The following is a 15,419-nucleotide window of genomic DNA, read 5'->3' as shown; positions in this document are numbered from 1 at the left end:
AAAGTCTATCGTACTTGAAGTCATTACGAGTTGCTGTTTGTCTTTTTAACATTCGTACTTTTAACAAAGAACTTCTTCAAAAGTTGCATTTGTCATTTAAGTATTTACTGTAGATTAACAGCCAATAGTAAAAATGACCATTATCTATATTTTCTCACACTTGTCTTTTCACCAGATACCAGCTAGCGTACAATATCTCATTCCAATTATCCCTTTGCTGATTTTATTAGTCATTGGTTTGTCTGCTCACTATACTGAACGTCAATATTTAACAAAGGTGACATCTATTACCCTAATGTGATACCCTAATTGACATAACATATAATATGTTATGTCAATTAGGGTTGATCCTTCCTCTTTTACCTTTTTTTGACTACATTTCCATGTTTTATTAAAACGTTTTGTCGTGGCAACATTTTGTTGTCTGTATTTCTTCTAGAATTGGACTCTGATTACCAGCCACCCATTATTCTGCAATGCCCATTCAAACAAGGCACTGATATCATGCACTGCATGCTTTTCAAGCCCCATAACTTCAAGGAAGGCTGCAAGTACCCCACCATTCTTTATGTCTATGCAGGGCCATTGTGTAAGATGGTAGTCAATGTCAACAGAGCGCATAGGTATGGTGTACAGTACACTCAGACATCTCTCTCATGACATCTCTCTCACGTGCCCACGTCTCTTTCTCTCTCACGTGCCCACGCGATTGAATGTTCAAGGGTTAGCCAAAGTTGTCTTGTTAACCAACGAGTATTTTAGGTTGATACGACTTCACACACTAGCTTCCCTAGGATATGTTGTTGTCTGTGTGGATGGCCGAGGCTCCATGGACCGTGGTCATCAATGGGAAGGTCACCTCAAAGGTAGCGTTTTGTATTTGCACATTCTCAAATCAGTGTATGTTCATTAGCTAGTCTTCTTAGGATGGTGTTACGCCAGAATCTAATTGCACGTTGTACTGCCTTAATGGTTGGTACTAAAAGACGTTCAGAGTGTACTCTAGTTTTTGCCTTCCTTGCCAAGTTCCAGCACCATCAAACCTCTAGATACAAACACTATTAGTACTTCGACCTGCTTTAAGCATTAAACCATAACTGCCACGAACAGCTTTCATTTTTTGTTGCCAAGTCTTTTCAGACAAGCGGATTCCGATTTTGTACTCAAAATAAAGATTGGTCCACTAGCTTTCAAAGTCATTTTTGTTTTTGAAGGCTTTTTACAGCGATTCAATATCGGTGTCGCAATTGACGCAACAAGCCCCGCCCATAAATATGTGACGCAACCTAGCTTTTTTAGGGACGGAAGTTGGGGATGTTTATTCCGATCTAGAATTATATTGATAGGTGTCTTGAAACCCATTATTCTCTAAATTCAGTCTTCGAAATAATCTCAGTCTTCTCTGAAAGGTAGATTAGCTATTTAACATTGCTTGTAGCTTGTTACAGGGTGTTTAATAGGCTGAACGCCAAGAAAAATGAACTCAAAAAAGGGCCTGATTATCACAAGCTAGCGTTGTTATCGCGCTTTTTATGTTCTCGATCAGTAGAAAGGTTGTACAACAGCAAGAAGGTTGTACAACAGTGTAGAAAGGTTGTACAACAGCAAGAAGGTTGTACAACAGTAGAAAGGTTGTGCAACAGCAAGAAGGTTGTACAACAGTAGAAAGGTTGTGCAACAGCAAGAAGGTTGTACAACAGTAGAAAGGTTGTGCAACAGCAAGAAGGTTGTACAACAGTAGAAAGGTTGTACAACAGCAGGAAGGCTGTACAACAGCAGGAAGGTTGTACAACAGTAGAAAGGTTGTACAACAGCAAGAAGCTTGTACAACAGCAAGAAGGTTGTACAACAGTAGAAAGGTTGTACAACAGCAAGAAGCTTGTACAACAGTAGAAAGGTTGTGCAACAGCAAGAAGGTTGTACAACAGTAGAAAGGTTGTACAACAGCAGGAAGGCTGTACAACAGCAGGAAGGTTGTACAACAGTAGAAAGGTTGTACAACAGCAAGAAGCTTGTACAACAGCAAGAAGGTTGTACAACCAAGGAAGGTTAACCAACTGTGTAACTCGTATTCTCCACGCTTGTTTTTTTATTAGCAAGACATTCTTGATATCTTGATGGATACAGCTGGTTTTTCACATCTAATTGAAACTCAACGTTTGATATTTAGGCCGGATGGGTACAGTGGAAATAGCTGACCAGGTTGAAGGATTGCAATATTTAGCCTTGTCTCTTGGTTATATTGATATGGAAAGAGTTGCTATTCATGGCTGGAGCTACGGAGGCTACATTTCTCTTATGGGGCTCATACAGCGACCCGAGATCTTCAAGGTGCTGTCCCTGTAGAAACTTACCATAGTACCGTGTAGCTGTTATGTGGTCTTCCCTTGGATATGGCATGTTACTTAATGGTCCTTTTGGACGTAATAGCATAACTTTAAACAACTTGTGTTAAAAATACAAAATTGGGGAAAAATTTGACTTTGTGTCAGTTATTGACGACTGAGAACATGCCAGAAGCAATTCTTATTTCAAAGTCTTGATATTGAAACGAGTTTTTTGCATACAAAGGCAAACTAATCTATATTTTTGGTCTTAAGCTCAACTGGTCTTGTTCCAAACTTTTTTTTACAAATTTCTGCCTTTTCGTCATTTATGGTATATATCAACAGACGCTATAGTTTTTTTATATTTTCACTGTTCTCACATTAATCTAACATTGACTGAGTAATTTCTAATGTGAGAAGGTCATTAACCTGAGAATAGAGTGAGCGAAAATATCTTTCAACTGCCCTAAGCTTGATTTATTCAGTTAATTTTGTACAAAATTCGTGTTCTATATTATCAGTATATTATAGAATTGAGGTTACACCTGTAAGATGTGCTGTTTTATAGTAATGTGTGCATCTGTGACTCTTTTTATAGGGTTCAGCAAGGAGATGTCAGAAGAATTTTCTTGCTTACCTACAGTGTGAAATAAATTCAATCATTTAGATTAGTTTATCATATTTATTATTTCTGGTCTTTTCAAAGCATCTAGCCTGTTGTATTAAAATGCTCTCTTTGTACAAGCATATCATTGGGCAAATAAGTTTAATATTTAGCTGCAGTGACTGCATGTTCAGCTTGTCCAGCATGTCCAGCATGTCATGTTGGTTTGGTCATCAAACAGTTGTTTAAAGAGTTGTTTTAACGGCAACTTAATTGAAAACGCCAAAATGTTAAAACAATGCTTTTTAGTTTTCATGTAACTGCTAATTGTCAGTTTTGGTTATCGTTCTCCTTTGGTTGTGGCTTGATAAAAAATCTTGATGAAGACCTGCGAACACGTAAACCTTTAGCTGTCTGTAACATTTTAGGTGTCTATCAGCGGAGCACCTGTAACTAAATGGGAACTATATGATACTGGCTACACAGAGCGTTACATGTCCACTCCGTCCCTCAATCAACGAGGATATGATGCTGGATCTGTGCTAAACTACGTAGACAAGTTTCCTGATGAGTAAGTTATAACACACATCTTTGATATATATCTTTGATATATATCAAAGATATATATTGTTGCAGTTTTATGATTATGATTTGTTTTTGAAATCTTCAACCTTTATTACAGTTCCGGCTATATTTGATACTGTACCTTGTCAATACCAATACCTTGTACAATGTAGAGAGAATCGACTGCTGATTATACATGGTATGATCGACGAGAATGTACATCTTGTGCATACGACTGCTCTTATCAATGAACTAAGCAAGGCTTGCAAACCATATCAAGTGCAGGTAAAGTATACTATATATCAACTGAGCAAAGCTTGTAAACCACATCAAGTGCAGATAAAGTAGGCGATATATATGTGTTTCTCTGTTCTCTTGCCGTTTTAGGTCCAAGAGCATCGTGCTCGTAACGCCATATCAATCAGAACTAGAATTTGACTACTGCGATTTCCATAGGTATAACTGTTTATTGCTGCCTGCAAAGTATGCCAATTTCTGGCTGCATTTTCTTAAGCATTATGCCAACGTGTTCGCCAATGAGGAATTAGTGCCGTGCAAGCGCCGCTATCCTCCAGTCTTAGATCCTCCACTTTCTGTGACATTTAAGAAGTAAACTACAAACCATTTGGACCGCCTTTTCAGAAATGGTCTTGTTAAGCTCATACTCCGCTCATTTGTGTCATGAGACCCGGCCGAGCGTCGGTCTAGCGTTTTTATTGAACATATGGCCTAGGTGATGTACTTAATAAGTGTAGACCCTTGTAGATTGATTTCAAGTTACACAAATACATGTACATATCGGGCAGGCGTGCAGTGCAGGCCGCGCATAGCTTATTAGAAGACTATTCATGAAGGCTGTTTGAGTTCTAGTTTATGTTCTCCTGGAAGATTTAACGGTATTAAAGGTCATCACTTAGCATCACATTTTTAGAGAGTATCGAAATTGCTATACAGCTCACCCTCGAGATACGATGTTAATCCGTTCTAAGGCTATCATCGTATGGCGGAAAAATCGTATGCCATGGTATAGAAACCATTGTAATTATACAATGAAAATAAGTTTGAAGTGTGTCTTGAGGTGTTGACTGATGTTCTAAAAAAAGAATCAAGGAGATTGATCAACCAGAAGCTGAGATATAGCCAGCCAAACACAGGTCTACCAAAAAACATAAGCGTTTTAGTAATCATCAATATATGACGTATGAAATCGACTTGTGTGCCATTGGTCAATTAAGCCAACTAATGCGCTCTCCTATAACAATCACGGCGTTTTAATTGGTTTAATCCCTGGAAGTATAGAACAATCAAATTGGGCCTAACAATCATTGCTCTGAGAATTCCGAACCAGTCCCTCTGACGTGTAGATTAGTTTTAGAATAAAATAATTAAACGCATCTATTATTTCGCAACATTCTGCTATCACTTTCTACAAATTATATTAGTTACATCATTTATTCTATACACAGTTATATTATTATTTCGTATAACATGCATTATGATTATTATATTAATCGTAAAAAATAATCATAGATAAGATAATAGATCAATAGAAAAATCACATCAAAAGTTATCGTTTTCTTTTCTTACAGCAAGAGCAGCGCGGTCAAGTTATTCTTTTTAAGATTATGGCTGTAGTCAACTTAGAGTCTGTTAATAGTGACGATTATCATGAAAATCAACTGAATGCTGCAGTAGATACACAATAGAAAAATGATGAATGAACAAAAATTCACATTCCCATTTCTTATTCTAAACCAACTGCAAATCGCGGATGTTGCATATAGACTATGCACGCGCCGTTCGTTGAACAGAGGATTTTCATGGCATATCTGTGGAGATCGAGTTAAAATTTGAAGCACAATAGTCAAAATCTGCTCTTCTGTTTTGAAAAATCATGGCGAGGGGTTGTGGGCAAATGTCTTTACCACACAATATTTGCTTGATTTTCCTGAGAAACCAGAACTAGTCTGTAAATTATTTACTATCGTGAGAAGCGTTTCCCATCTCATAGCCAAAACAATCATTATACGTAACGGCAGTAAGGGTGCGCAACTCCGGCACATGACCATTAAGTCGATTTCATACGTCACAGTTCTCGGGGTTTTCGAAGGGTTTTCCTCTGATTCTTTATTAGGTAGACCTGTGTTTGGCTGTCTATATCTCAGCTTCTAGTGGGTCAATCTTCTTGTTTCTTTTTCTTAGAACATCAGTCAACACCTCAAGATAACTAATAAAGCATAATAATATTATGCTTTCTCTATTCTTTAATGAATTTTAACTTTTTATCACGAAATGTTATCCTTCATAAGTTTCTGTCTTCACTTTCATTATGAAGTTTAACGTGTTTGGTTGAAACATTTTTCGACCAGAATTAAATAAGAAAGGCCGAGCGATGCAGTTATTGAAAGCGGCCTCTCACACACCTGACCATTTAATGGCTACCGAAAAGTGAAAAAGGAAATTTTATTTACTATACAGAACGTACATACCTTTGGAGTAACGTGACTTTAGCTGGTATATTGTAGCGAATAAAGCAGAGAGGAGGCAAATGGGTATCAATGCTAATTATGTTGCTGTGCACTTGAAGATTAATTTAATACGTAATAAAATAGAATTCTTAGCAGGCTAAAGATGGTTGTTTAGTCCTGTCCAATTTTTCTTCTGGTTTAAAAGAAAAGATGCTTGTGCAATGCAGAAAACTGCTAGCCAGCTAAAGCTTGTAGAAGGATCCAGAGAAGGTGCTACAGTAGTTTTTTTTGTATGGAATGTGCACAAGAATCAATGTAACCATACGTAAAAAGTTTGTACGTATTTATACCCGAGAGGAAAGGGCTTTAACAAGTTTTAGAAAGTAATGTAAATGTGTCAACTATCTTGAGTAGTTAGTTATATGAGTTACATACATACGATGAATTGTATTCACGTAGAAGATAACAAGCCCACCTGCAAAGACATGGTTAAACAAGAAAATATAACATAAAATCAAAAGGAAACAAATAAAATGAATAAAATATGAAAAACATGCCACACAAGAGATGAATAATATATATTATACATGCATTGTTTTAATGTACCAGTCCACATCAGTAAATTAAACACTTGAAATATTTCTGCGAATGTGGGATTTTCTGCATCTTCTTCATCCTCGCCTTTACTAAATGGTTGCTCTTTTTGAATGCTGATCGCGTGCATGACCTAGCTCATTCAAATCTTCAGTCGGAAGCTCTTTCTTGTGCTTGCTTTAATGGAGTTCTAGTTTTAATAATAATTGCAAATGCTGATTGGTCGCTATCATATTCCTTGACAATGATAATAATACGGGTGCTTTCTTATTTACGATATCCAACTTTGATGACATAGAAATCATTTTTCCTTCGTTTTGTAACGTTTGTATCGGTCTCAGATTCCATAGCTAACGAATTAAATGTAGATACTTGTAGTTATATATGTATGCTGACTTAAAAGTTTATAGTAAAAGATGTAATAATTGCAACAAATGAATATTTGCTCTCGCTTGTGTATTTTACACGAAGTTTTCCACGCGGAATTCTGACATGAGAGAAGTCGATCATCGTGTCTCTTCTAAACATTCTGGAAATGTTTTCGGCAAACTATATTTCGGTGTCTTTTTTATTTTGAAGTGCGTTATGAGCACACCGACCGCCAAATTTTAACTCGGGCGAAACTTATCTCAAAATCCTATGGTGAAATAAAATTCGTATAGCGAGGTCAAGATATCGCAATGTTTGACTTCCTAAGGTGAAAAAATCGTATATCAGGGTAATCGTATCTCGAGGGTGCACTGTACTGAGTTAAAAATGTGGAATTTACCTGTTGTAATATGTACCAGTGTTTCAAAGACGTTAAAGTCAGTTAAAGAAGTATTTCCATTTTAGGTGTACCCCAATGAGAGACACGGCATACGAAATCCTGAATGTGGTCAGCATTTTCAGACAATGGTACTTAGCTTTTTGCAGAACAATTTATAACCATGCATGCGCAATGTGTAACAGTTTAATGAGCAAGAGAATTAAAGATCATTCCATCTGCTGAAAGTGTCACTGGACCAAGTCAAGCATTATCTTATATTTATATCTTCATAAAACTGGTGCAAAAATAAGGTCATCTGCGAGTAGCCCTAGTTTGATTTTATCCAATCTGGTGGTGCTTTTGTTCGATTTTATTTTTGTAGTTTTTGTTAGTGTTGCCTAAAAACACTTATATTTCAGATGATCAGTAACTATCCTGAGTCCATTGCTCCATTGCTTTAAGGGGTGAATTGTTTAATTCAGCCTGTTGAACAAACAAATTCATGTTTGTTTGTCTCGCAACATAATATAATACACATTTGTAATACAACTGCTCTCAAACAAGTTGTTATCTAAAACAAACCGCAGCAGAACAGAACTGGCCTTCACCTACCCTAGGACACTTATGTATTCGCTGCATCGAACTTTTGCATTTTCGCGGTGTCATCCTCTCGCGAAAATTTCATGAGCTCAACTATCACAACGAACGAGCGAAAAGGCGAAGTTAAATAGCTTTGTTCATTGATATCCACAATAAAATCGGATATTAAAAATGCAGGCAATTTTCGTCTGTGGATGGGCTCAATGGGAAATTTTTGGTAAACCCGTTATAGCTAATACACAGACTGAGCAGCATGGCAAAGCAAACTAAGATGATAACTGTTTAGTCACCGAATTTGTAACTGATAAGGATGAAAGTCTGGTAGGTGAAGTCATAAAATTGAAGAATAATTATTGTAGTGATGAATTTTATTACCAACCACAAACAATATCAATCCTCATCAGGTCCAACCACATTATCTCTTTCACTGCCAACCATGTACAAATTTGCTACCGGCCTAGTGCCAGCCATTTTAACGAAATTGCCGATATTGCTTCATTATATGTATATAGTATTTTTTCAAGTTCAATCTCTATCTAGAAAATTTTTGTTACATATTTTATTTTGCTAACATTTTACCAATATTGCTATGCAAAAATTCAATGTATCTCTACTTGTTCGCGATGATAAAGCTATGTGAAGTTACGATCGATCCGAAGCTAAAACGATCCTCCACAATGTTCAAAAACTCTTACAAAACTATTACTTTCACCTCTGTCTGAGACAGCGCTGCTACTTTAATTATCTGTATAATCACGAAAATCTAAATCTTAATTGGCTATGATGTCATCAACAACTAATTACCTGTTTTATGACTCGCGCGCGGTAATTAATGAACTCATAGAAAAATGTTCGTTTTTAGATTAGAAATTCTCAAACAAAAGCTTAAAATTGCTTCGTTGTTTTAGGCTGATTTTATAGAGAAATCTTCGGACAACAGTCAATTTAATAAAACTCTTTTGTTAGGTTATGTGGTCAACGAATAATAAAATCAGGTTACCACGCAATTGCTGAGAAAGTCCAAAACTGCGTTTGTGGCAGTGGCCCCTAGAAAACGCATAAACGCGTTTATGGCAGCGAAAGGGTTATACAGTTTTGGTTGTGAAGTTGGTTGTTACCTATCTATTTTCTTCTTCTTGAGATTCGAGTGTGAAATTCACTACGGGAGGGATCTAGACGTCATTGATAGTTCAAGAAACAAATGGCATCAAGTGATCAAATTGAATTATCGATCTAACCCACACATTTCAACCTGCGGTTTACAAATACGAACTAGTCCTAAATTGATTTTTTTTCTTATTAGTGAACTGGACCTGAGGAATGTAATCTGTTTTTTCCACTGCATTTATTTTCACATCACTATATTTTCGCACTCATCAGAGCCGCGAAATTAAGTTGCAGCGAAATTTTACTCTGTGTGCTACTCACGAAACTAAATACTAGCGAAATAATAGTGTCCTAGGGTATCTTGGTTGATAAACAATGCAAAGCGTCACAGTGAGTGTGATAACGCAGCATACATTGGGATAAGATATATCAATGATATACAGCCCTCCAAGGATAGCTGATGGCTCTCATATGGGCGGGGTTTAATGATGGAGCTCTGTTGGGATGAACCCGAACACGGCACCCGAACAAACAAATATGCTGAATAAAGCCCCTTGTAAATTTACAAATATTATGAACTATAGTGATTATTTTACCTATCTGTTGAATTCATTTTGTTGTCAAATAAATATAGTATCCCAATATTGTCACCATTATGATCAGTCCGTTGCCATTCGCAAGCATTCGTGATATTAATAGTCACAATCGCAAAATAGCTCAAATTTGGTTTTGTATTTAGATTTTGAGTATGAAAACTACACTGCACAACTTTGCCTGCTGTCCCATCTTATTGGCCAGGTAAACAATGTGAGAATGATGAAAGACTGTCATGTTATATTAGGGGTAGCAAAATATTAATCAAAAACTAGGAAAAAAAGGCCGTTGTTTGGGTAATTTTGGGTAAATTAAATTCAACTTTAAGCATATACCACGACTTTCCAATTTAAAAATTACTAAAAGTAGGTAATTTGGAATGTTTTATTTTGCATGGATCCATTATTTTGATTAGGTATCACCCCTACATTGTAGAAATTCAAGGTTTGCTATTGTGAAATGCGGGGTCTACTGACTGAATGAGCTAATGAAACGATAACAGCGAGTGTGTTTTCCAAAACCTAACAAGGCAACGCGACCGCCCCGCAAAAGTTGTGTTTGCTCTGAAACCCAGGCTAGCACAATCCTGACAGAGCTCCATCATTAAACCTCGCCCTTGTGATAGCCGTCGGCTATCCTTGGGGGGCTGTATATCATTGGTTATATTAACAATTGTAACTACAATTCATTTGAGTACTGTAACATCTGATTGTGAAAGACAGAATTTAGCACCAGGGATTCCTATAATATTTAAAATCATGTCGTAGCATGTCACAAATTAGATGGATTGTTTTAGTAATGTTGGCAGAGAAGGATTATAATAAGGAGTAATAATTGCGTTTGTAGATGATATAAACTTGAACGCTGGCTAATGAATGTGTAGTTGTCTTCAAGCACCATATTCTATCAGTAATGAAGGCAGCTTGAAGCTTCCGCAAAATCACTTAACAGAAAACTTTAATTGGCCTTTGAACCATGAATGTGATAGCACCTGGTTGATGTTAGGTCTCTTCGCCCAAAGGAAGGTTAGACAGGACAGTGACAGGGCTCTGCAATGACCTGTTACTGCTCTTCGTCCCTGTAAATAATAGAAGTCATGTGAATTTCAATCATGGTAGTTCCTTTTAGACTGCTTTCACAGCAGAGATGTTGGACAAAGTGTTGGTTTCTATGATTCCCCAATATGAATATTAGCCATTTCAGTAAAGCAAACCTAAAATCATTCAGTACTACCAAATTATATTAAAGGATAACAATGTATTGGGAAAGATTTTTTATTAGGCAAAACATGGCTTTGTTTAGTTTATTCACTCCTGTTTTTTGCATTAGCAAATATTTAGCCATCCCAATCGTAACCTATTACAAAGAGCAAAGAGCGCGGATCGTCACTATGGTTCCACGATTGTCAAATGGAATGAGAAACGTTGGGGTGAGGTACTTACCGAAGAGATTCAGCACGGACGCCTAGATACTTATACGGTGAGTTATCATCAGGTTACAGAGGCTAGCGAGCGTTCTCATTGGATAACGACGTCATTGTGTGCAGCAACTCAGAAATTTAAATAGGAGGTCCGTATTGAAGCAACACTATGCAAAAGCGTTAAGAAAACCCACAACATACATTGTTCAGTTTTAAATAATCATGCCTTAGTAAGCAGTCAGTTGCCTAAATTAAATTGGATTTGTACAAGCCAACTCAAAATGAACCAGTAATTCTTGTATGTAGAAACTTTCTTAATTTTATCAAGCTTTGAAATTTATTATAAATCTAACTATTCTGTCAATATTCTACTAATATGTTTGACAGCACAATATGTTAAGATTAACAAAAGACCAGAACATTAATCTGACCATCTGTTGAGTTGTACTGGAGACTTAAGGAGCTTCCAATACAAACAGGTAAAATATGTAATCTACAAAAAAATAAAGCTATTGATCAGATACTATTGAAGAAACACTTTAAACTTTAAAGTGAATAACATAATTTGAATTCACCTTACCTTAGGCCATTGTAGATCAAGCTTGCGAAACTCGGATAGAAAGCTGCGTTTACCTTTTGTCTCATCATAATCCATTCTTCCAGTAACCAGATTCAAAAAGATAACACCAATTGACCAGATATCTGCCATATCTGTCTTCTATCTGTTGTAGTGGATTGACCAGATATCTGCCATATCTGTCTTTTATCTGAATTGGTGGACGTGGATATCAATCACTGATTCTTGTATGTTTGTAGATATAAACGACTGATTCTTGTATGCTTGTAGATATAAATGACTGATTCTTGTATGCCGGTAGATATAAATAACTGATTTATGTATGCTTGTAGATATAAATGACTGATTCTTGTATGCTTGTAGATATAAATGACTGAATCTTGTATGCTTGTAGATATAAATGACTGATTCTTGTATGCTTGTAAGTATAAATGACCGATTCTTGGATGCTTGTAGATATAAATGACTGATTCTTGTATGCTTGTAGATATAAATGACTGAATTTTGTATGCTTTTAGATATAAATGACTGATTCTTGTACATATCAATGATTGATTCTTGTATGCTTGTAGATATATACGACTGAATCTTGTATGCATGTAGATATAAATGACTGAATCTTTTTGCTTGTAGATATAAGTGATTGGTTATTGTACGCTTGTAGATATGAATTACTGATTCTTGTATGCTTGTAGATATAAATGACTGATTCTTGTATGCTGGTAGATATAAATAACTGATTTATGTATGCTTGTAGATATAAATGCCTGAATCTTGTATGCTTTTAGATATAAATGACTGATTTTTGTATGCTTGTAGATATAAATGACTGCTTCTTGTATTTGTGTAGATATAAACGACTGAATCTTGTATGCTTGTAAATTTAAATGACTTATTCTGAATAAGTTGAATAATGAATAATTTTGTAAAGAAATGTGATGCATTGGCAATGGTGTTAGCTCAAAGCCCAGGCAATGATTTTATAAATGTTTTGGAACTCAACTACGTTTAGCATTTATATTAAAAACTAGCCTAGCAGCTAGTTTTTAATTTGATGCAGTAGTTATTCTCCCTTGTGATTGAAAATAGAACTAATTATTCACAGAATTTAATAATTCGCGGAATTTACTGTTCGCGAAATCGCGAATTTTTATAATCAACAAATATTTTCATCCTGTAGGGTATCTAGTGTAGACATGCATGGATCTTCAGCTAATGCATGGGCTCAAGCTCGCAACAACATTGAAAGCGCTCAGGCAACCTATAGGCCTAAGTACTTATTGTTTTATACGCGATTATAAGGGATTTATAGTTGATTCCTTTTATTATACAGCCACCATTATCAGGATACAACCAAGCAAGGGAAGAAGAAAAAGAATTTTTGGTAAAATATAAGTTGAATAATAATAAAGACGAGCAGACAACTCTAAAACATAATCCAACATTATCTAAACTACTATGATATAATAATATTTGAACACTCCCACATAGTTTTGATAATTTCACAACAAAATAATGTATGCAAATACGAAGCGTACACCCTGTAATAATAATGTTCCTAGTTACCGGCCAGCCAGGCGTCTATCCCACATTTAACATAACACGAAGTTTCTCGAAACGAATTTTAGGTAAAGGTTTGGTGAAGATATCGGCTATCATATCATCAGTTGGACAATATTCTGTGACTATATTGTGGTTTTGGACTTCTTGTCGAATATAATGATATTTTATATGCATATGCTCCATATTTTATTTTATATGATCCATATGCTTGCTGCGCTTACTAACGTTAGTGTTGTTTGCTATGCTGATGGCCGATTGGTTGTCTATGCGGAGTACTATTGGTGGTAATGTCTCTCGAGTAATGTCAACGAACAATTGCCGTAGCCAGGCTGCCTCTTTTGCAGCTTCGAAAGCTGCGATATACTCGGCTTCTGTTGAAGACAGAGCGATTGGCGTTTACTGAACCAGCTGATTGGCCCACTGCAAGACATAAAAACATTTCCAGATATCGAGTGTCTAGATTCGTCGTTCTCAGCCCAGTTAGCATCTGAATAATCAACGGGTTGTGTGTCAGTTTTGTTGAATGTAATCCCATAGTCCATGGTGCCTTTTAAGTATCTGAGAACGCGCTTTGCGGCAGTGAGGTGCGTTTGGGTCGGCATGGAATTGAATTTCGACAACACTCCCACAGAATGTGCGATGTCTGGTCGTGTAGCTGTAGATGTGTAGAGAAGGCTGCCTACGATCGATTGATATAGAGTGTGATCCACAGATTTACTGCCGTCATCCTTCACTAGTTGTATATCTGTAGCGAACGGGGTTGCTACACTTTTGCAGTCGGACATATCATACTTCTCAAAAATCTGCTGAATATAATGTTTCTGGTGCAGCTTCACTGAGGTGTCTGTGAATTCCACGTTTATACCTAGACAAAATTGCAGTTGCCCTATGTCTTTCATCTGAAACTTTGAACTTAACGATTCTTTGATTATTTTCATCGATTGATCAGTGTCACTTAGGATTGCGATATCATCTACATAGACCGCTAATATCGTTTGATCGCCATGGTCGTTACGTACATAGACACATTGTTCAACGCTCAAAGGAGAGAAGCCAAGCTGCCGCAGATACTCATCGAGGACTAGATTCCAACATCGTGATGATTGCTTTAGGCCATACAGAGAGTGATTCAATTTGCATACCAACTCTTCATTTCCAGGCGATACAAATCCATCAGGTTGTGTCATAAATAATTCCTCAGAAACTTTACCATTGAGAAAAGCTGTTACTACGTCCATTTGATGTATCAACATGCCTCTATCCGTGCCGTATGATTGAAGCGCTCGAAGTGATGACCAATGCACTACTGGTGCAAATGTTTCATCGTAATCTATTCCTTGTTTTTGACTATACCCTTTGGCTACTAATCTAGCTTTGCATCTGTCCACGCTTCCATCGGGTTTGCACTTGGTTTTGAACACTCACTTACTACCAATGGCTTTACGACCAGCCGGTAGTTTTACTAATGTCCAGGTTTGATTATCGATTAATGCGGTGTATTCTTCGGAGGCAGCGTTCATCCATTGCTTCGATTGGGGACTAGACATAGCCTCTGACATTGTTAGCGGTTCGGTTATATTGCTGGTGAGGCAAGCCACATGATTGACATACTCATCAACCCCGAATCTTACAATAGGATTGGGGTTTCGCTGTGATTTTCGTGTAACTGCTGAGTGATTTTCAGGTTCTGGTAATTCAACTGTCAGCTTTTCGGAGTTGTCTTCATCCTCACATTGGTTAGTCTCGGACTCTGGTAACCCTAACCTATTTTCATCTATCACGACATCTCGGGCGTACTACGACTTTCTTAGTAGAAGGATTATATAAACGATAGCCTTTCGATCTAAGGCTATAGCCAACAGACATCATTGTCTCTGCTTTATCATCCAGTTTCTAATGGAGCTCACTTGGTACATGAGCATGGGCTAAAGAACCAAACACCCTTAGATTACTAATATCTGGTTTACAGTTGTACCATTGCTGGTATGGAGTTGTGGGCTCATGGTGAGCAGTAGTGGGGGCAAGATTCCTAACATAAACAGCTGTTGAAATGGCCTCAGCCCAGAAATGTTTCGGTAATGCGACGTCGTTTACTAACGCGCGGGCTAATTCACATACAGTGCGATTATACCGTTCTGCTACACCGTTTTGCTGTTGTGAATATCTAACGGCTAGTTGATGCTGAATACCTTGAGAGCGCAGGTATTCTTCAAATTCGCTTGATACGTATTCCCATCCACCGTTAGTTCGAAG

At 37.0% G+C, this 15,419-nt stretch overlaps 1 protein-coding gene across 1 annotated transcript in view; it reads left to right on the top strand.

Moving 5' to 3' along the window:
• The window catches only part of LOC137399304 (dipeptidyl peptidase 9-like), a 38,967-nt gene extending 31,109 nt beyond the window's left edge, over positions 1-7,858 (top strand). Inside the window, exons 12-17 of the mRNA XM_068085357.1 lie at positions 440-623; positions 763-866; positions 2,171-2,331; positions 3,360-3,502; positions 3,669-3,780; positions 7,392-7,858. Coding sequence (XP_067941458.1) covers positions 440-623; positions 763-866; positions 2,171-2,331; positions 3,360-3,502; positions 3,669-3,780; positions 7,392-7,484 — 797 coding nt within the window. The 3' untranslated portion in view covers positions 7,485-7,858. The remainder of the gene's footprint in view (positions 1-439; positions 624-762; positions 867-2,170; positions 2,332-3,359; positions 3,503-3,668; positions 3,781-7,391) is intronic.
• The last annotated feature ends 7,561 nt before the right edge of the window (positions 7,859-15,419 follow it).

The sequence above is a fragment of the Watersipora subatra genome, chromosome 7 (assembly GCF_963576615.1).
Source record: "Watersipora subatra chromosome 7, tzWatSuba1.1, whole genome shotgun sequence".
NCBI lineage: Eukaryota > Metazoa > Bryozoa > Gymnolaemata > Cheilostomatida > Watersiporidae > Watersipora > Watersipora subatra.
This window is presented reverse-complemented; position numbering and strand designations above follow the sequence as displayed.